We start from the raw sequence: 22,266 nt of genomic DNA on the forward strand, positions 1-22,266 counted from the left end.
TCTAGCAATCAGTGAGCAGTATTGATGTACAGTAATCTCTAGCAACCAATCAACAAGCAGAAGTCATGTGCTGTAACCTCTAGCAAATAATAAGCGAGCCATAATGTGTGCTGTAACCTCTAGCAGCCAGTCAGTGAGCGGTAATGATAAAATTTAACCTCTGGCAACCAATCGCAATCGCTGCCTGATCAGATTTTGAGTCTAGCTGCTATTTATTGTATGTCTCAAAGCATGTGGAGAGCGAAATTGCATGGAAGAGGGGGCCCAAAAAAATGTTTGCCCGGGGTCCAGTCAATATTAAAGACGGCCCTGTCAGCCAGAGTGTTGCGGATTCCATTCTGTCCCTTAACCTTGAAGAATATGCCACAGTGTCCTGTGAATGTCACTCTCTATCCGGTTACACATACCGAGGACAGGGATGCTATATTTACCCGGGTGGGAAAAGGTCAGGGGTGGTCCCTGAAGGTCAGTGGGATTCAGTGTATGCCAGGACAGCTGCCTTTATAAGCCACCCGGTGCAGACAGAGCGGTCACTCAGAGCCGAGTCATCGACGTACCTGTCCGCTTCTGCTGAGCACCCAGGTAAGGGGACCGTCCTAGAATGGGGGGGGGCATTTTACATGGAGGGGTGTCCTTGTGCTCTCCACTAACAGAACTGCACAGATGATCACATTCATTTGTAGCAATTTTAATTTAATATTTAAAAAAAGAAGAGCCATCATCCTTTATACTTTTAACTTTTTTTTTTTTTTTTTAAGAAACTGAATGTGCTGCAGCATGTATTCATAGAGGCCCAGCATTGCTTGTGCTGCACAGAACATATCTTCACAAATATTTCAATGTCAGCATACCCAAAAGAGAAATTTGGAGTTTTCATGGCTTCTTATATCTCTAGTCCTAGTTGCAACAATGCGATTTTTATTTCACATATCATATAGCTACAGAATGTCTATGTGATTGTCACATCACAAGTCTTGTATCTTTTATCTTTATTTCTGCTTTATTTTTTTTTTTTGGCTTTGCCCATTGGATATTATATTTTTATATAATTTTTTTAAATTGTAATTCCCGTTTTTCTTGCTGAGTAAACATAGTTTATTAATAGGTAAATGTGGTAGTAATCAAAAACCTTCCCTGATTATATAATGTGAAGTATTCATGATGGTTCAAAGTTGCTCTCTCAGGAGATGGTTAGGAGTTTAGAATAATGAACATATTCCACATTGTAATGATTGTTACAGACCATATATATATAATATATATATACATACATATGGATAGATAGATAGATAGATAGATAGATAGATAGATAGATAGATAGATAGATAGATAGATAGATAGATAGATAGATAGATAGATAGATAGATCTATATTTATCTCTCTCTCTCTCTCTTATATATATATATATATATATATATATATATATATATATATATATATATATATATATATAGAGAGAGAGAGAGAGAGAGAGAGAGAGAGAGAAAGATCTATCTATCTATCTATCTATCTATCTATCTATCTATCTATCTATCTATCTATCTATCTATCTATCTATCTATCTATCTATCAAAACATAGATGTATGTTTTTTGTATATTTTGTGTTTTTTTTGTTTTGTTTTGTTTTTTGCTGGCCATATCTGTAAGTACACCATACACTAGTAGATTTTTGAATGAACATTTGAATGAAAAAGAACATTTAATGATTGGATGACTGTCGTTCCAAAAGTTTGTCTACTTTAAATATTCATGCAAAAAACAAAAAAAAAACAAAGGTGAATATGGACTTTAAATTGGTAGCCACCAGTAGACCCAAATGAAAAAGAGCACTTATAGTAAAAGTAGAAATGTATTATATAATTATGTTAAAATCATTATAATAAAACAGACATAGAAAAGGTGTTTCAATGTATATATATGGTATTGTCCCAAATGTGTCCTATTAGAACACAAGAGAAAATGTAGGTATACCCATGGATATGATGGACTCTGTAGTGGGTCTATAGAAGTCAAACATATCAGGGCCCCGCAGGGAATAATGGTACAGAGGGATACTTTTAATATTTGTTTTTAATTTGAAAGTAATTTCACAAACGAAAACTGTATACATTGTTATAAATTTGTTCATATGAGAAAAAAAATTTCCTTCCTGCTCTTTCAAATTCTTTTGTCACTGTGGACAAAATCAGACATCACTTTGACCCCACTAATTAACAGGAAATTCTCTCTTGTAAAAAAAAAAAAAAAAATTAACAGAAAATTTAACAAACATCCTTTTAAAAAAATACAGTAAAAATAACAATTTTGAGCAAATGACCATGGGTGACAGCTCCTCTTTTACTGAGGGCCATTTAAATTTGTGCGTTATGTTACATGCATTGCTGCGCAAACTTTTGGCGCTATATAAATCCTGTATAATAATTGAATTTGGTACTCCAACGCACTAATTCAGCCCATAGATCATGCAATTTTCTTACCTTCTACTACGGGAAAGAATATTGCTCAATTCACTCTTACAGCGCTATTGCGTTCTGTCGGCGAAGAGCCTTGCCTGCAGGCAGAACACAATGATCACTGATGGAGACTATGGAGTGATTGCATGAAAAAAATCTGACAGGCTGATTGTACTGAAGTTGATCGATGGATCAACTTCAGTACAACTAGCTAGCCCATAGCTGAATTGAATCTCGTTCCTGCTGAACTGGCCAAAATTTGATCCATCTATGGCCGACCTCAGGCATTGCAGTGTGCCACCACTCACCATAGTGTTCTGTGTTATACATTTTGTGACACTTTTTGTGAAAATTGAAGTGTGTTGGCAGCTTGCTATCCTCAATGGGCTACCTTAAAGCAATGCATATTAACAAACAACCTATTGTGGAGTTTTCCCAGAACAGCAAATTAGAATTCTGGCTTGATTTTGAACAATTAGATGTGAAATCTGATTGGTTGTCTTGAGAAGCAGCTCCAGTTGTGTGCAGGTTTTCTTTCTGTTGTATTGAACCAACTCCAATGAATGCTTCCCAGTAGATTCCTTTTAAACCCTACTGGCTTTGTTAGGTCTGCATTCCTTACTGCATACCTCCCAACATTTTGAGATGGGAATGAGGGACACCAACTAGCAAATGTATGTAGGCATAGGACACGCCCCCTGCCACACCCCCTTAAAGGAGAATTAACCCAAAAAAAGTAAATTAAATCCAAAAGTGCTTTTTTTTACCACTACTATTCCTTTATATTGGCTTTTAAAATGTACAAATGTAGCCATTTAGAAATCGGATGAAAGGTTTAGCCCTGAGAAACACTTTTTGAAAGATAAAATGTGCATTTTATATTTTATATACAACTATATAGATCAGACCAAAATGAGGGACAAATGAGGAGGAATGAGGGACAGAGGGACATTGCTCCAAATCAGGGACAGTCCCTCGAAATCCGGGACAGTTGGGAGATATGCTTACTGGTTGCTTTACTGGCCATGTTTTTTGCTGCACGGTCCTGAACCTACTTATCATATGTCAGTATGTATTGAACAGAGTTTCTCAACCAGGGTTCCTCTAAAGGTTGCTAGGGGTTCCAATGAGTAATTCCTGCCTCTCAGATAAGTTCCCATTGATCTTTTTTTAGCTATCTGTAAGGCAGCTATTCTTTCCACTGACCATCACACGAATGTATCATGAGTTGTAGATATAGTCATTTTTAGCAGGGGTTCCCTAGAAAATGTGACCGGTTCAGCGGTTGAGTGATGGTAGAACCAGTGGTCTGTGTTTACACCACTCAGCAGTGGCAGCCCGTCCATAGAGGGCACATGGGCGCCGCCTTCCCTATCCATGCGTCCGGCCCCCTGCTCTACATATCAGTGGCGCCGGACCATGGATTCCAATGGAGGGGGGGGGGGGTTTGAAGCTTCTGATTAGAGCAAGAGGCTCTAATAGGCTTCAAATAAGGTTGAGCTCGGAGCACAGAGCATTGCACTCCGAGCCCACCCAGTTGCGTGACGATAAACAAATTAATTTTCGCTATTATCACACTAAAGTTTCTCCCCACCAATCAGGAGGCAGGTCTGATTGGGGAGGAGGGGTGTGTGGTTTGTTTGTTGCCCCCCCAAAGATGAACCCACCAGCCGCCACTGCCAATCAGCGCTCATTATAATGCACATAATGCATGTGCACTGGTGTGCATTGTAAGCTGGTGCTGCAGTGTGTTGTTAGAACCCATAGCAGTTCTTGCTTTTTTTTTTTTTTTTTAATTGCTTTTATAACACTATATTGTGGCAGTAAGTTGGGATGCGTTGACATGCATCATAACACTTTTTGTGTACTGTCCGGAAAAAAAAAATTAAAAATTTTGCATGCTTGCATTTTTTTCCACCAACACAATGCTTTGGTGTGAGCTGGGCATGTAGACAGGAATGGTAATAGTATAGTATGTTACATCCTTGTGTTGAGGCTGCATTGGTCAACTCAGATCACCGCAGCTGAACGCGCTGTAAAATTGGGGGCCATTCCAAAGAAGAGGACATTGACAACCATAAGGAATGTAGCTTACAGGACAGGGTTGATGAATGATAGAATAAGAATTACATTTTAAGTCTGATATTTTTCATATTTTTATTGTGTCTTAAATTCCCTGACTGTACAAATGGGACTTGACCGCCCCGGTGGTTAATATCATAACACCAAATCTGCTGATTCCAGGGAGTGAGCAGATTAAACATCACCCCCCCAATTGTTCATCCTGCTTGTGTTTGCACTGCCCAATTATATCGGGTGAGCGAGCGGGAACATCGGGCGAGCGGCCAGACACCTGGGCTGGGTACTAAACAAACTGCACCCTTCAGATCACACCATGCCACTCCCTGGGCTTATATAGTTTGTTATCAAACTGGCATTTAAAATACCAACTTCAGCCAAAGTTATTCTTTTTCTTAGTTTTGGATAGAGCTGGGAAGGATTAGAACCTCTGCCAGCTTAAGGGCCTGTTTACAATTTCACGTTGGTGCAACATGCACCAATACACGACAACATGCCCCAACTCATGTAACATACAGTACTGCTTTGCATATCATTCATTTTGGCACCCCAGTGCACTAAAGCAGGCCTGGGACAAGGGGTGGGCAGAAGGGACAGCTGTCTTGGGCATTGTGGTATCATGTGAGGTGGGAGGGAGATTGGGGGGAGGGGGGTTGTGTTGGGGAATTTGGGGGGCAGAGGGGAAATTTGGGTGTGTGTCAGGAGGGGGGCGGGGAGAAAAAGATTTGTGCTAGGAGGGGGGATTAAGGGGGTTATTGTGCTGGGGGAGGGGGGTTGGAGTGGGGGGAAGAGAAATTTGTACTAGGAGGGGAAATTTTAGGGGTAGAAAATTTGTGCTAGGGGGTGATTTTTTGGGCTGGGGGAATTTGGGGGATGTAGGGCAAAGATTTGTGCTGGGAGGGGGGATTTCAGTGGGGGGGTGGATTTGTACTGCGAGGAGGGGGGAATTTATGCAAATTAGTGCTCAGTTTTTTTGTAGGGAAGATATTTTCTGACATATAATGCTCATACATCTTGGGGGGGGGGGGGGGTGAAGTTTGGCATGTTTGCCCTGAGCTCTAGATTATCTTGTCCCGGCACTGCACTAAAGCAATGCACCTGTGTTGCAGCATGCTGCAAAGCAAAGCAAATCAAAGTAGTACTTTGCGGCGAGTTACATCACAAAAAAAAAGGCGCTCTCAATTTTCAGCACGTTAGGAGCCCATTCATTTCAATAAGATGCCTTAAAGCAAAAGCATATTAACACAACACAAAGAAGTAAATGGGCCCTAAACATTGTCGGTGTCCTTATAGAAGATAGTTACCATTTTTGTTGTTGTTGTTGTCTGATACCTGTCACCTGGACAGGAAGTAGGGGAAATCTCTTATCAGAGGACATAAATTCAGTAGGGAGCAGCAAGCTATTTTAAGGGTCCAGATAAAGTTTATTGGTCACAGCAATAATTTTTGACGTGTTCTTAAGGGACCCCCTTTATCAGGGAAAATGGAAAACTGGCTTCCAAAAACCCTTTACACTTGATTGTAATAGCAACTTAGACCAGGTCCAGCATTCCATCACCTTCTCTCTCTATGAAGTTGATGTTCCCAGTAGTCTTCCCAGAACACAAAGGAAGGGACTGGACCCCCACAAGTACTCATCCATATTCCCATCACACATGTTCTTGGAATGAGCTCTAAAGTGTTGGGTGCAGCATCAACCTCCAGCTGTGAACTGGAACTTACACAGTAACTGTAGATATTTGCTAGCACATCGCAGATCTTCAGATTAAGTCCAAATGTTTTTTTTTATTGGAGAATGATCACATCAACAAAGAGTGTGACATTTCGGACATGCCTGACAAAGGGGTCCTGCGTGGCTCCAAAACGTTGCACTCTTTTTCATTGTTGACGTGATCATTCTCCAATAAAAAAAATGTGGACTTAATTTGAAGATCCATGGCATGCTGGCAAATATCTACAGTTACTGGACCCCCATGAAAACACAAGAGAGGTACCTATTGGAATAGCCACCTAAACCGTGTACAGCACTCAACCACCTCATATCTCTAAAAAAGTTGAACTTCTTGGTAGTCTTCAAAGCCCTTCAATAACCCTTTATCCCCTTAAATAACTAGCTTCCAAAAACCGATTATGCGTGCTTGGAGTAGCAACTTAGACAAAGTCCAACACTCCACCACTTCCTCTCTCAATGAAGTTGATATTCTCAGTGGTCTTCCCAGAACCCAAAAAAGGGACTGGACCCCCACAACGACACAACGACCTATTGAAATAGCCACCTACCAATAGGTCCAGCACTCCACCACCTCCTTTCCTAATTAAGTTGATGTTCTCAGTAGTCTTCCCAGAACCCAAAGAAAGGTACTGGACCCCCACAAGGACACAAGAGAGGTGCCTATTGAAATAGCCACCTACCAACCAATAGGTCCATTACTCCACTGACTCATATCTCTATAAAGTTGATATACCTGATAGTCTTCCAAGAACCCAAAAGGAAGCAGCAGAACAAAAAGGCATTGTACCCGATCGGAATAGACACCTATACATGGTCCAGCACTCCACCACCTCCTGTCTCTACTAAATTGATGTTCTTGGTAGTCTTCAAAGCCCTTCATCATCTATTCTAATAGAAATCTAGCTTCCAAAAAGCTATTATGCTTGATTGGAGTAGCAGCTTCGGGCCAAGTCCAGCACTCCACCACCTCCTCTCTCATTGAAGTTGATGTTTTCAGTAGTCTTCCCAGAACCCAAAGAAAGGCACTGGACCCCCACAAGGACACAAGAGAGGTACCTATTGGAACAGCCACCTACCAATAGGTCCAGCACTCCACCATCGCATTTATCTATAAAGCTGAGGTTCTTGGTAGTCTTCCAAGAACCCAAAAGAAAGCAGCAGAGCCCCACTGTGGCACTAGAGAGGTACCAACAAAAAGATATTGCACCAGATCGGAGTAGCCACCTATACCTGGTTCAGCAATCCACCACCTCCTCTCTCTATAAAGTTGAGGTTCATGAACCCAAAAGAAACCCAAAAGAAACTGCAGAACCCCACAACAACACCGGAGAGGGACCCACCTTGGAAAAACCACCTACACCAGGGTCCACCACCTCATCTATCTCTATCATTCAGGAAAATCCTTACAGAGATTCTAATCTTCTCTTACTCTGTCCAAAACAATAAAAAAAAAAGGTTTTGTCTAAAGCTGAGCTTTAACAGATAATCAGCTTTATTTAAAGGGTCGGTGATTGCATTTAGGATTATCCAAAAGTATGTATATAGGGTAAGTCTACTTAAAATCAGTTGTTCGGTTTTATGGTAGATGCTGGGGAGGATTTATTTCTGCAGTTCTCCTTTCAGACTCCCTTAGCTGAAATCAGCTGAAATAGGCTGCATATCAGTACTTTTTTCTGTGTAGATTTGATCACATTGACCTTTCGCATAGTGTAACTTTTTTTTAATGATTATTTTTAGGTTGTGGTAATTCTTTGCTAAACAATAGCTCACAGAATCTTCTTCCACTTACCACAGGCTTGCTTCATAGGATATTGCAATAAGTAAGGAGTGTAAGGGTTGTATTTAAATAAAAATTGCATAGCAATTTACCCAGTGAAAGTGCATGTTCTGTGCTAATAGGGCAAAAAAAAAAAAAAAAAATACATTTTCCTGTGCTGCTTGAATGTTTTTCAATGATTTAAAATGGAAAATACCACATTTTGCCACTAGATGGTTGTACGTACCATAGGAGATTTGTAGCGCCATCCACTGGCCAAATGCTGTTGCTTAAATTTAAAATCAATATTAAAAAAAAAAACATTTGACCAGCACAGGAAATAAACTAATAACATTTTTTTTTGCCCCATTGGCACAGAATGAATGTACACATAAAGATGCAAGCCTTAGATCCTTTCTTCAGTCGTTATACAGTTGTAAAAATCCTGAACGGGGGATCCAAGGGGTTCCGAATACTTGCATCTTTTTTATTGTAAGCTAGCCAATAAAGGGGATCACTTGAACTTCAAACTTTGTGGACTAATTGATGGCTAACGTGGTCAAGACTCCACTATTAGTGAGCAGGACCCTCTGATTCCTCTTGTACCAAATTGTATTGTAACTGTACTGTCTGCCTTCATTTTGTAAAGCGCTGAGCAAACTGTTGGCGCTATATAAATCCTGTATAATAATAATATTAGCATAGAAATGCACAGCCTATTGCATTAGGGTGTGCACCCCAAATCTCAAACACATATGCCTGTGTTTGCATGTGTATACTGACAGTGTCAGTTGGAAGAGATTGGTGTCAGTAGGGGAGTGGATGGTGTCAGTTGTTTTTATTATTTTTTTACAATTTTATTTTATTTTTTTATTTTTTTTTTTACAATTTTTTTTAGAAGCCCTGTTAGGGCGCTTTGCTGAAATATCAGGGGTCCAAACAGGGGGAATCTGCACCACATGGGGGGGGGGGGGGATTAGGCAAGTGCGGCATTCACATTCTAACCTTGACCTGCACAGCGTAGTCAGAGAGATGACTTCTAATTGGTTGTTACGGTTTACTATATTTTCCTCCTTATGACATAATAACTCATGTTCACCCCGCTCGCTGTGCCCTCCTACCCACATTTCCTGTCCCTGCATGCTGCAGGCAGGGGGTGCGATCCTCGCCCCATTCTACGTATGAGTGTACGTGAGACGACTCACACAGTCAGTGGCGCCTGGTTACCGTAATGACGCGTTCCTGCCATAATTACCTGTCAGACCACCAGGCGTTGGGTTAACCTCTTCCCTGCCAGGAAGAGTGCAAACATCACAAATCACTTTGCAAGAACAGATTATTATTATTATTATTATTATTATTATTATTATTATTATTATTAATATTATTATTATACAGGGTTTATTTAGCACCAACAGTTTGCACAGCGCTTTACAACATGTGGACAGACATTACAGTTACATTGTAGTTCAATACAGGAGGAATCAGAGGACCCTGCACGTCAGAGCTTACAACCTAATTGTTTTGTAAGAATCGCCATGACGGTCCTCTGATTCCTCAGCCCCCCATGTCTGTCGGTCTCCCACCTCTTCCCTTAATCCCGCTGACCAAAGCAGATTCCTAGCGCAGTTGTCTAATCCCACAACACAAGGCGCGGGGACCCGTCCAGGCAACTCTCATTGTTCCCTTTCCAAATGCCTCGGGGGGTCCTTTTTTTCTGCTGGTAATCGTCCGTGAGGTCAAGCCCCGTCTTCCAAAACTCAACCTGACCTGGAGCTCATTGGCATGGATCTTTTTTTTTTAGTTTATGTAGCCAAAATGTATTTGTTTACTATGTAGGGCTCAGAAACAATACCCTAAAAGATACAAAGCGATACAAAGTAACTCAAAGTTACAAATATTAAACTTATAGTCAAAACAAATAAGTTCAATATATAAACACAGTCACCTTTGATAGGAATGTTTTGATACATAGGTAACAATGAAAATAGAAGAGTCCGCACTGCTGGAGGTTCAGTCTTGTCTTTTTATTTCATATGACCATGTAAAAACAGAACACACAGACGCGTTAAGGCACAAGACTTATTCACAAGCCTTGTGCTGTTAACAAGGCTTGTGCCAAAACACGTCTGCGTATTCTTTTTTTACATGGTTATATGAACAGGGCTGGTGCAAGGATTTTTGACACCCTGGGCGAAACCTAATTTTGCCGCCCCCTTGGCTCCACCCACTTTGCCCTGCCCATGTATACTCCTCTTTTTTAATGAAGCGCCCATCAAATGCAGCCTCACCCGCACCCATCAGTGCAGCCTCACCAGCGCCCATCAATGCAGCCTCACCAGCGCCCATCAATGCAGTCTCACCAACGCCCATCAATGCAGCCTCACCAGTGCCCATCAAATGCAGCCTCGCCCGCGCCCATCAATGCAACCTCACCAGCGCCCATCAATGCAGCCTCACCAGCGCCCATCAAATGCAGCCTCACCAGCGCCCATCAAATGCAGCCTCACCCGCGCCCATCAATGCAACCTCACCAGCGCCCATCAATGCAGTCTCACCAGCGCTCCTCAATGCAGCCTCACCAGTGCCCATCAAATGCAGCCTCACCAGTGCCCATCAATGCAGCCTGCTAGCACCCATCAATGAATATTTGCTTGCTTCCATTCATTCAGGAGTCGGGACACAGACACAGTCCTCCGCTGCTGCGCCTCTGACACTATGTGTGAACAGAGCGGCGGCTGCCTGCTGATGCTGAGACTTAGTTACTTGCTGCAGAGAGAAGAGAGTAGCAACACCAGTGGCCAGGTGCCCTAGGCAGCAGTGTGCTGTTATCAGCTTTCCCAGCTATCTTCTGTGAACTACAAAACACCTTCCCCCTATGTCGCCGTTTACTTGCCTTTATCTGACCCTTGGGGCACTATTCCATCCACTGACACCAACAATGAGGCATAATTCCTCCCACTGACACTAACAAAAAGGCACATTTCTTTTCATTGACACCAACGATGGGGCACTATTCCTCCCACTGACAACAATGATGGGGCACTATTCCTTCCATTGACAACAATGATGGGAAACTATTTCTCCCACTGACACCGACAATGGGGCACCATTCCTCCCACTGATGCCAATGATGGGGCACTATTCCTCCCACTGGGACCAATGATGGGGTACTATTTCCTCCCACTGACACAAATGATGGGGCATTATTCCTCCCACTGACGCCAACGATTGGGCACTATTCCTCCCACTGAGAACAATGATGGGGTTGGGGTACTATTTCCTCCCACTGACACAATGATGGGGCACTATTTTTCCCACTGATACCAATTATGGGGCACTATTCCTCCCACTGACATCAAATATGGGGCACTATTCCTCCCATTGACACCAAGTGATGGGGCACTATTCCTCCCACTGACATCAACAATGGGGCACCATTCCTCCCACTGATGCCAGTGATGGGGCACTATTCCTTCCAACGATGGGGTACTAGTCATCCCACTGACGCTAAGGACGGGGCACTTTTCTTCCCACTGACACCAATGATGGGACATTTTCTACTCCCACTGGCCATAGTCCCCCCCCCCCCCCCCCCAAAGTCTGAAGGACAGTAAACTGGCCATTTGCTTATAATTTTTGGGAGACCTCTGCCCTATGTTATGGAGAAAAGAAAACAAGAGGGTGCTCTGAGATCCTGTCCTAGGGTGACAACACTGCACCTCCATAGATACAGTACAGTAAGCGTTGTCACCCTAGGACAGGATGTGTTCATTCCAGGACCACAGGTGAAAAAAAGAAAAAAGCCTAAAAAAAAGAAAACAAATGCAGCCATCACATCTAAGGACTGGTAAGCTGCAATGTATTACATTTTACTTTTGAGTTTGGATAGTCTTTGGATACAAAATACTGCATGTAGATGACATTTTGTTGCTGGTACAAGCCCAGAAGTTTCCTCAGCAGTAATTATTTTCTGGCACAAGCTCCTGTACACACAGGCTGGCCCCAGCAGTCAGCAGCTGCTCTCGGTAAAGGTCGCGGCTATTTCTGGCGCGGCGTCCCGGGGCTCAGTTACCGTCACCCAACAGCTGCTTAAACACTGACCCCCAGGATGACAGCGCACCCATGTGACCTGCAGACAAGGATGGTGACTGTCTGGACCTACACCTGCTGACCGTAGGTGACCGCCACCCCACTAATGTTACTTTATGGCTTCTGTCACCCTATATCACTAACATCAGGGCTGTCCAAACAGTGCAAACCATAACCACCAACCAGAAACCAGTTTACCGCCATTAGATCCAAGACAGAGGATTTCCTATTGGTTGTTCCTGAGTTTAGGGATATGTTCAGTAAGCTTGCATCAGATTTGCTGCCCAACGCACAGCCAACGCAAGAACACGCCAATTTGCCTTATGTCCTATGCCATGGGTGCTCAACCTGTGGCCCTCCAGCTGTTGCAGAACTACAAGTCCCATCATTCCTCAGCCTTTGGGAGTCATGCTTGTTTAACTGTCAGTCTTGCAATGCCTCATGGGACTTGTAGTTCCGCAACAGCTGGAGGGCCGCAGGTTGAGCACCCAAGCCCTATGGCTGCGTTCTCACCCAACACACTGCATTGGTGTGCATTCAAAAAATAATAGGATATGTTTAATGTTCTGATGCGCTCTAATGCATAGCACCCAACTGTCCCTGATTTGGAGGGACTGTCCCTGATTTGGAGCAATGTCCCTCTGTCCCTCTTTCCTCTTCATTTTGGTCTGATCTATATAGTTGTAAATAAAATGCACTTTTTATCTTTCAAAAAGTGTTTCCCAGCGCTAAACCTTTCATCCAATTTCTAAATTTTAATAGCCAATATAAAAAAATAGGAGCGGTAAAAAAAGTCCTTGTGGATTTAAAGTGGAGTTCCACCTAAAAATGGAACTTCCACTTTTTGGAACCCTCCCCCCTCCGGTGTCACATTTGGCACCTTTCAGGGGGGAGGAGGGAGCAGATACCTGTCTAATACAGGTATTTGCTCCCACTTCCTGGCATAGATCACCGCGGTGATCACGGTGACCTACGCCACTTCCGACGCCTACTCTGTCCTCCCCCCGCTGTCTTCTGGGAGACACACAGGTCCCACAAGACAGCAGGGACCAGTGAGGACGCGCAGCGCCACTAGCACATTTTCAGTAGGGAGCCAGGAAGTGAAGCCGCAAGGCTTCACTTCCTGATTCCCTTACCAAGGATGGCGGCGGCAGCAGCCGAGAGCCAACGGACAGATAGGCTTCGGCTGCCGACATCGCAGGCTCCCTGGACAGGTAAGTGTCCGTAAATTAAAAGTCAGCAGCTGCAGTATTTGTAGCTGCTGGCTTTTAATCTTTTTTTTTTTTTCGGCGGACCACCGCTTTAATTAACCTTCTTTTTGGGGTGTGGCAGGGGGCGTGTCCTATACCTACATAAGTTTGCAAGTAGGTGTCCCTCATTTCCATCTCAAAATGTTGGGAGGTATGGTAATGCATCGCAATGTGCCGCAGCACATAGAAGTTTGATGGCCCATTCTCATTAGAAACTGCACACTTACTGCGTGTTTTTTTTCCACGCAGAGATACATGTATTTGATGCATGTTTTACATGCAAATGATGCGCATTTTTCTACCTGAATTTGTCCTGTGAGGTCACTTCCTCCTTCTTTCTTTACCTGGGCTTCTATGTGCACTGTGATGCGTTGAAGTGCATTTGCATGCATTTTTGTGCGTTTGCAGTGCAGAAAAATGCAGCATGCTCTACTCTTTTTGACTGCACGGCACTGACATAATGTTAACTGTGCCCATAGGACATAGGTGTGCACAGTATATTATTACATTAGGGTGTGCACCCCAAAGCTCAAACACACATGCCTTTCTCTGCAGCCTCAACTGCTCTGTTCTGAGCGGCTTCCTGTTCATTTACAAACTGAAGCATAGTAAACATAGTTGAGGGGAGAAGAGAGGAGGAAAGCCAGCAGCACTGAGAGGGGGCGCAATACAGGGGAATCCCAGGCAATAAGGGGAATAACCACCACACACAGTAATTAGGGTGTGCCCAGGCACACCTGGCACACCCCCTGTGCACGCCTATGCCCATAGCATTACCTTGATTTTCGACTGTCAATGCAGTTGGAGTTCAGTCCAAAATGCATCCAACTGTGTTAGGTGTGAAAGGGCCCTACAGTAAGTGAGGATTTAGGACCCTTTTCACACCGAGCGAAGTGGGATGCAGTTGGCTGCACTCCACCTCCATTGACAGTCCAAAATCAAGGTAATCCTATGGGCACAGTTCACATCATTGCTGTGCAGTTCAGCGCAGTTAAAAAAAAAAAAAGTAGAGCATGCTGCATTTTTTTTGCACCGCAAATGCAGGTAGCGTGCTACAAACGCTCTTTAAATGCACCGTACCAGGCCCCTTTAAGGCAAGAAAGCCAAGCCCAAAAAACGTATAGGAAAATGCACTGCAAACGCAGCATAAAACGCATGCAAAATGCATTCAAGCGCACATCACGCACGCTTCAAACACGCTTCAAATGCATGTAAACATACAGTCAAAAATGCGCAGTTATGTGCAGTTTCCGGTGTGAATGGGCCCAAAGCCAAGCCCAAGAACGTATAGAAAAATGCACTGCAAACGCAGCGCTAAACGCAGCAGAAAACTCATGCAAAACACATTCAAGCTCGCGTCAAGAGCGTTTCAAATGCATGTAAACGTGCAGTTATGTGCAGTTTCTGGTGTGAATGGGCCCCAACTCTTAATGCATTGTGGAAATGCACACATTAATGCCCCCCCAACCACTACCCCCTTTATGCACAGCGATGCTAAAGGGGGTAGTGGTTGGGGGGGGCAGCCCCCAAACCAATAATCTGAATGAGCCCAAAAATAGAAAGCCAGCACAGACTAGATGTCTGGAAAGTGTTATTTAACATGATGTAAATGCGTCGAAACCACTCGATTAAATGCGTCAAAAACGCGTGCCAACGACTTGATCACGCACCTTCATGCGATCGAAGGCAGGTTAATGGGTGTCCATAGTATTTAAAACTCCAAAGCACGGCTAAGGCTCCGTTCGTATCTGGGCGTTCTGGGATTGCGTGTTTCTGTGCGCGATCCTGAAACGCAAAAAAAAAAAAACAGTGCATTGTGCTTGAAATACGGCTAGGAGATGCGTGTTTTGGCGTGCGACAAAACCCCTGACAAACGTGGCAAAACGTGCAGTAAAAAAAAAAAAAAACGCGCAAACCGGAACACGCCAAAATTATCTACTTTGTCGAATTTGTTTTTTTGCGCAGGGCAGCCTGTTAAAGTGAAAGGACTGCGCTGCTGTCGTGCAAAAAACGCGGCAAATTTTTTTCTTTTGACGCGCAAGTGTAAATGTGGACTAAGTAAGCCCTGTAGCAAACTACAGTGTGTCCATGTATAGGAAGGAATAGTGTATATATATTCATGTAGAAGTACATACAATGTATCCATATAGAAGTATTACTACATCATATTGTATCAGAAGAAATATTGTATAATAGTGTATCAAAGAAGTGACATTGTATCGGAATAATCTCTCCCCTCTCAGCATAGGATATGAAGCGTTGGTGGTATAGTGGTGAGCATAGCTGCCTTCCAAGCAGTTGACCCGGGTTCGATTCCCGGCCAACGCAGCTAATTTTTATCTTTTTATTACATTTTGAGATTTTTTTTTTTTTTTTTAAGCAACAAATTCAAATCTTAATTGAAATCTTCTCCTCTGTCACATTAAAAAACAAAAAAAATCCCCCCACCCCCCCATAATCCTGATTATGAGTATGTGAGTGAAGAGGAAGTTGTCATCAGCAGCAGAGAATTCTTTTCTGGGGATGGGGGGGAGAGGGGGGGAGGGGGTGTGATGCTCTGCAGCCTTGGGATGACTGTGCACAGGAAGAAGATGGGGGTGTGTGGCTGGCAGAGATGACTGTATATGTGACATCAGAGGGGCTGCTATGTGGCTGCTGTCACGTCTGATATCCCCTTCCTGGGGCTTCTTATAGGTGACCTTCATAAAGGTGACACCCAGGGCCCATCTCATATACGACATTATTGGGGACACAGACAGTGGGATATCACACAGTGATCACAGCAGATGGGTGGCCCATGGTGGCAGTGAATCCCATGGAGCTGTAGATTTATAAATCAAAGATGATAATAAATAATATCTCCTCCATGGTGCAGTGTAAAATGTGGCTCCCCTTTGATGGTCTCCAATAACCCCGGATGACCTTGAGTTGGAGGGAGAAGAAGGGAGTTCTGTGCTCCTGGATGTGAGTGGTCCCTTTAAACCGATGGCCCCGCCCCTCCGCCTTTCTACATGACGCTGTGAATGAGAAGCCTGAGATCACTTCACAGGAGACAGAGGAGAAGGTGAGAGCTCAGGATGCTGGATGGGGGGAGGGGAGGTCTTGGGGTGCTGGATGGGGGAAGGGGAGGTCTGGGGGTGCTGGATGGGGGAAGGGGAGGTCTAGGGGTGCTGGATGGGGATGTCTGAGGGTGCTGGATGAGGGGAGGAGGAAATCCTGAGGGTGCTGGATGGGGATGTCTGGGGGTGCTGGATGGGGGAAGGGGAGGTCTGGGGGTGCTGGATGAGGGGAGGGGGAAATCCTGAGGGTGCTGGATGAGGGGAGCGGAAGTCTGGGGCACTGGATGTGGGGGGAAGGATCATTGCCTCTACAGACAGAGGGGAGAGGAGGATATCCACCATACTTTGTAATTTTATAGAATATTGAACAGGAGGAGGTCAGGGGAACCCCCAGCATGGCGGGCAGTGACGTCACTGGAGGATGGAGAAGGTGATGAAAGGAATCTGCAGTACTAGGATTGGGAGGGGGACCCTGTGAGGACCAGGAGGACATCATAGGAAGAGTGGTAAGGAGGGGATGGCGATAGAGGAGAACTGAAGCAAGTGGGGGGGAGAGGAGTAAGGGAGCTAGGCAGGGGATGGGGAGAGGAGTAGGGGAGCTAGGTTGGGGATGAGGATGGGGGGATGAGGATGGGGAAAGGCGTAGGTGGGGGATAGAGAAAGGAGTTAGGTAGGTGATGATGGAGAGAGGACTAAGGAGATAGTAGAGGATCAACAGTAGGTGGGGATGGAGAGAGATAGAGTAGTTGGGGGAAGTGAAGGTAGGTGTAGGGTGCGTAGGTGAACATAGAGAGCTTAAATTAGGAAGCTAGGTGAGGATGGAGAAAAGACTAGGGAGGTAGGTGAGGATGGAGAGAAGACTAGGGAGGTAGGTGAGGATGGAGAGAAGACTAGGGAGGTAGGTGAGGATGGAGAGAAGACTAGGGAGGTAGGTGAGGATGGAGAGAAGACTAGGGAGGTAGGTGAGGATGGAGAGAAGACTAGGGAGGTAGGTGAGGATGGAGAGAAGACTAGGGAGGTAGGTGAGGATGGAGAGAAGACTAGGGAGGTAGGTGAGGATGGAGAGAAGACTAGGGAGGTAGGTGAGGATGGAGAGAAGACTAGGGAGGTAGGTGAGGATGGAGAGAAGACTAGGGAGGTAGGTGAGGATGGAGAGAAGACTAGGGAGGTAGGTGAGGATGGAGAGAAGACTAGGGAGGTAGGTGAGGATGGAGAGAAGACTAGGGAGGTAGGTTGGGATGGAGAACTAAGTAGAGAAGTCAGTGGTGATGGCATTGGAGAAAGCAGTACATCTACTATTGGTGAGGTTTGAAGGTCAGGCACAGCTCATTGATGACCTCTGCATGGAGATGGATGGGGATACAGACCGGAAGGTCATTGATTATTGATGAGGTCAGTGATTGGCAGAGGATGAAGATGGGGGACCGTTCTGGATGGGGACAATACTGTTGACAGTTGGGATAGAATCAGTGGGAAGGATGGACCACAAACGGGGCTAGGGATGGAAAAGGTTTGCATATAACTCATGAAGGAATAAAGATGGAGATGGAATAAAAATGTAATTTATTTTTTTGTTTTTTAATAAATGTAAAAATAAGCTACTGTGGGAGTGAATGTTGGAGGATCATGAATGTGACTGATGGCAGTAAATGGGTATCTAACCGGCATCTTAGAGGTTAATAATGACTTCTGGCGCAGACAGGAAATGGTGTAGGGTGTGCCTTGAGCAGGCAGGGGTTAATAAATCCACACTAGCCTCGGTGACCATACTCAGAGGCTCATGTTGGTGTTGTGTTCTGCATGGAAGAGAAAAGGTTAACCATACCATGCAACCATCATCCCTCCACCATGAGGAGCACCCCCATGTGTGCTCAGTGCTGCCTCTGTCCTCGGCCAGGCCTCGAGGATTCTGCAACTTCCTTTTTGCCTCATCATTTCCGTGAAGAAGGAAACCTGACTATGAGCCATCACTCTCATAAACCGTATTTGTAACCCTTCACAGACCAAAGCCAGCGGAGTGTCAAGGCGGAACCATTCTCTTGTGGACCTCTGAAGGTCTGTGTGTCCTCTAAGAGTCCTGTCTCGGAGAATGTCTCTCTGCCGGCGGACGAGCCTATTTTTAGAGCTGTCTTTTTTTGGTAGGACCTTGCAAAGGGACAGAAACGCGGGCCGACTGCAGTAGGCCTTTGTAGGATTGTGTTGTGGTTTTTTTTTTTTTTTTTTTTTTTTATATTGGTGAGGAAGGGGTTAACCTAGACATGCCTAGAGCAGGTATTGCCGTATAGGTGTGTCCTGTACGTGCCGCCCCGCTCTGACACTCCCCAGCTTTGTCTTCTACCATTCATTGCCTAATCCCGAGTCGCTCTGCTTTATTCCAGAACGCAGCAAAATGCCTACCGAATACCCAGCCTTGACCACCGAGCAGAAGAAGGAGCTCCATGAGATCGCACAGAAAATCGTGGCTACCGGCAAGGGCATCCTAGCCGCTGATGAGTCCACAGGTAAGAGGGTGTTTGGGTGTCTTTCTGTAAATCTGCCTCGCAGTGGACGTTCGTCTTCGGAAACGTTAAATCTGGACTCTGGCCAAGCCACTAAATGCACATCTATGACCTTTTTTTTTATGGGCTTTAAAGATTTGTAACTCTGTTTTGGCCACTCTTGTAATTCATACAACTCTACCAGGCACTGCAACGCTTACCCTGTTAAAGCTCAGCTCTAGCCAAAACCTTTTTTATTTAGTTGCTGGGAAGGGTTAGAGCCACTGTCGGGTTTTTATTGCCATTTGTGTCCGGTTTCCGATCACGTTAGGACGGGAAGTCAAGGGAAATCTCTCCTAAAGAAGATGAAAACTCATCTGTATGTAGAAGGAAGAAAGTGTTACATCATGACCCATGTTTTTACTGGTGCCTCTTCCTGTCCCATAATACATCTGCACCACCTGATTGTTGTCCTGGTGACACAAACAGGAAGTAAGTTAAATCTCCCCATTGGGTCTCAGACAGGAATAAAGTCCTGCCCAACAAAAAAAAGAATAGTCTTCAATATTCTGAAATGTCTGCACTGCAGACACGTAATAGGAGATGAAAAATATACACTTTATTGGGGTAATGGCAACGAAAATCCCAACAAGCACGTAACAATACAGATAGCATACAAATATATGTTTTTTTTTTTTTTTTTTTTTTTTTTTTTTTTTTTAAACGGAACCAAACGACACCCATCCAGCAGTCTGAGAATACGCTCCATAAATCAGTGTGAGTCCTATGCTGGAATGACCCTGGTCACGGTACATCGATCGTCCTCATTATCCTACCATAGGGACTGCAGGGCAAAGTACTATGTAACATTAGCAATAAAATGAATGACTCTGAAGAACTCTCCCAGGGCGGGCTCTCATATGGAGGAATGGGATTTTTCTGCACATGGGTTTTGGAAGTTTTGGTGGACAGAGGAGCTTACATTTTTAGAGGAGTGCTGTGGGGGGAGGGGAGGTGGGTAACTTAAAAGACTGATTATCCTTTAATTAAGGATTCATTGCTATAACGCCTAGATTCATCCTGTGTCCATAGTAATAAACCGGGCTTGTCATTGAGTAGTTGGTAGCATAGCAACTGTCAACAAAAGGCGGCGATTGTGCCGCCACCGAAGTGCATTCTGCCATAAACACACTGACAAATGTGATCGTTTTTCACCAAGGCATGCCATGACTGACTGTTTTAACCACTTCAATACCGGGCATTTTCACCCCCTTCCTGCCCAGGCCAGTTTTCAGCTTTCACTTTGAATGACAATTGCGTGGTCATGCTACACTGTATCCATATTTAATTTTTATAATTTTTTTTTTTAGACAGAGCTTTCTTTGGCATTTAACCACTTAGTGACCGCCCACTGTAGATTTACTGTGGCAGGGCGGCCGCTCTGCGCCAGATCACGTACCTGATCTGGGGGTGTGCACAACCCACTCCCGCTGTGATTGGACACAGCGGGAGCCAATCAGCGGGTCCGGCGGATCGTTCGTGAGAAGGGCAGAACAAGGCATTCCCCCCCCTTGTGTGAGAGGGGAATGTGCTGATCCTGTGATGCCTTAGTCTGTAGACGCTAAAAGTTTTGCAGAAACCAATCAATATACGCTTATTGGGATTTTTTTTTTTTTTTTTTTTTTTTTTTTTTACCAAAAACATGTAGCGGAATACATATTGGTCTAAATTGATAAAGAAATTTTTTTAATATATAGGGAATGTTTTATAGCAGAAAGTAAAAAAAAATTCTATCTATCATTATAATATTTATTTTTTTCAAAATTGTTGGTCTTTTTTTGTTTATAGCGCAAAAAATTTAAACTGCAGAGGTGATCAAATACCACCAAAAGAAAACTCTTTGTGGGGGCAAAAAAGAATGTGTGCATTTTATTTGGGTACAGTGTTGCACAACCATGCAATTGTCAGTTAAAGTAAAGCAGTGCCGTATCGCAAAAAATGTCCTGGTTATGAAGGGGGATAAACCTTCCGGAGCTGATGTGGTTAATCACCTCTTGGGGCTTTTTTTTTTTTTTTTTGCTAAACAAAAAAAGACCCAAAATGTTGGGGGTAAAAAAAGAAATTTCTTTTAAAAGAAGTGTCTGTTATAAAATTTTTGTAAAATAGATATTATTTTTTCTCCTTCGCTGATGCGCGTGATGAGGCGGCACTGATAGTGGGGCACTGACAGGTATCACTGATGGGGGCTACACTGATAATTGGGGAACTGATTATCAGTGTAGATGTCCTCACTGAGGAAAGCCGCTTGTCAACTCTCCTCTCCTTACTTGCTGTCAGCCGGACATCACTGGTGGGCACTGATAGGAGGCACTGGTGGGGCTGCACTGATAATTGGGGCACTGATTATCAGTGTAGTTGTCCCCACTGAGGAAAGCTGCTTATCAGCTCTACTCACTTTTTTTTTTTTTTTTTTTTTTTTTTTTACTATAATAATAATTTTTTCTTACCTGCTCTGTGCAGTGGATTTGCACAGAGCAGCCCCGATCCTTCTCTTCTCGGGTCCCTCTTCGGAGCTCCTGGCCCTTCACTCCTGTTGAATGCCCCCACAGCAAGCAGCTTGCTATGGGGGCACCCGGGCCACAGCTCCGTGTGTCCATTCAGACAGGGAGCTGCAGTCCAGCCCCGCCCCCTTTCTATCCTCATGGGCTGACTGACTTTGACGGGAGCCATTGGTGCCGCGCTGCTATCTCGGCCAATGAGGAGGGGAGTCCCGGGCAGCCGAGACGCTCCTACAACATCGCTGGACAGAGATGGGGCTCAGGTAAGTATGGGGGGGGGGGGGGGTGGCTGCTGCACACAGAAGGCTTTTTATTTTCATGCACGGAGATGACTTTACAACCCCTTTTAACTTGCAATAGTTCCGGATGTTGAAACACCAGAGGAAGTTAAATGAAATGAACAAATAGGTCCCTGTTGTGCCAGCTGTGTTCGTTCTCTCTACCAGGTCTGGATTAGGTAATTGGCAGAGACTAACCACTAAGGGCTGAGTTCAGATATCAATACTGAGAGCCTACAGCCACATGGATTAGTACTACAGCCTCAGGGGGTAACATTTGAGAGCCTACAGCCACAAGGGGGGGGTAATATTGAGAGCCTACAGCCGTGTGTGTGTGTGGTAATATTGAGAGCCTACAGTCACGTGGGGGGGGTAATATTGAGAGCCTACAGCCGCATGGGGGGCGGGGGGAATATTGAGAGCCTACAGCTGTGTGTGTGTGTGTTAATATTGAGAGCCTAAAGCCGCGTGGGGGGGGGGGGAATATTGAGAGCCTACAGCCGCAGGGAGTAATACTGAGAGCCTACAGCT

The 22,266-nt window shown here is 44.5% G+C and overlaps 1 protein-coding gene across 2 annotated transcripts in view; it reads left to right on the top strand.

The window, feature by feature from the left end:
- The first annotated feature begins 426 nt into the window (after positions 1–426).
- ALDOA (aldolase, fructose-bisphosphate A) overlaps positions 427–22,266 on the top strand; it is a 32,868-nt gene continuing 11,028 nt past the window's right edge. The window contains exons 1-2 of one of the 2 annotated variants that reach the window (XM_073635992.1): positions 427–582; positions 18,801–18,923. In XM_073635992.1, the coding sequence (XP_073492093.1) occupies positions 18,812–18,923 (112 nt within the window). In that variant the 5' untranslated portion in view covers positions 427–582; positions 18,801–18,811. Of the gene's footprint in view, positions 583–16,269; positions 16,428–18,800; positions 18,924–22,266 lie in introns of those variants that run through there. The other variant, XM_073635993.1, reaches the window with a different exon arrangement.

The sequence above is a fragment of the Aquarana catesbeiana genome, linkage group LG06 (assembly GCF_042186555.1).
Source record: "Aquarana catesbeiana isolate 2022-GZ linkage group LG06, ASM4218655v1, whole genome shotgun sequence".
NCBI classification, from domain to species: domain Eukaryota; kingdom Metazoa; phylum Chordata; class Amphibia; order Anura; family Ranidae; genus Aquarana; species Aquarana catesbeiana.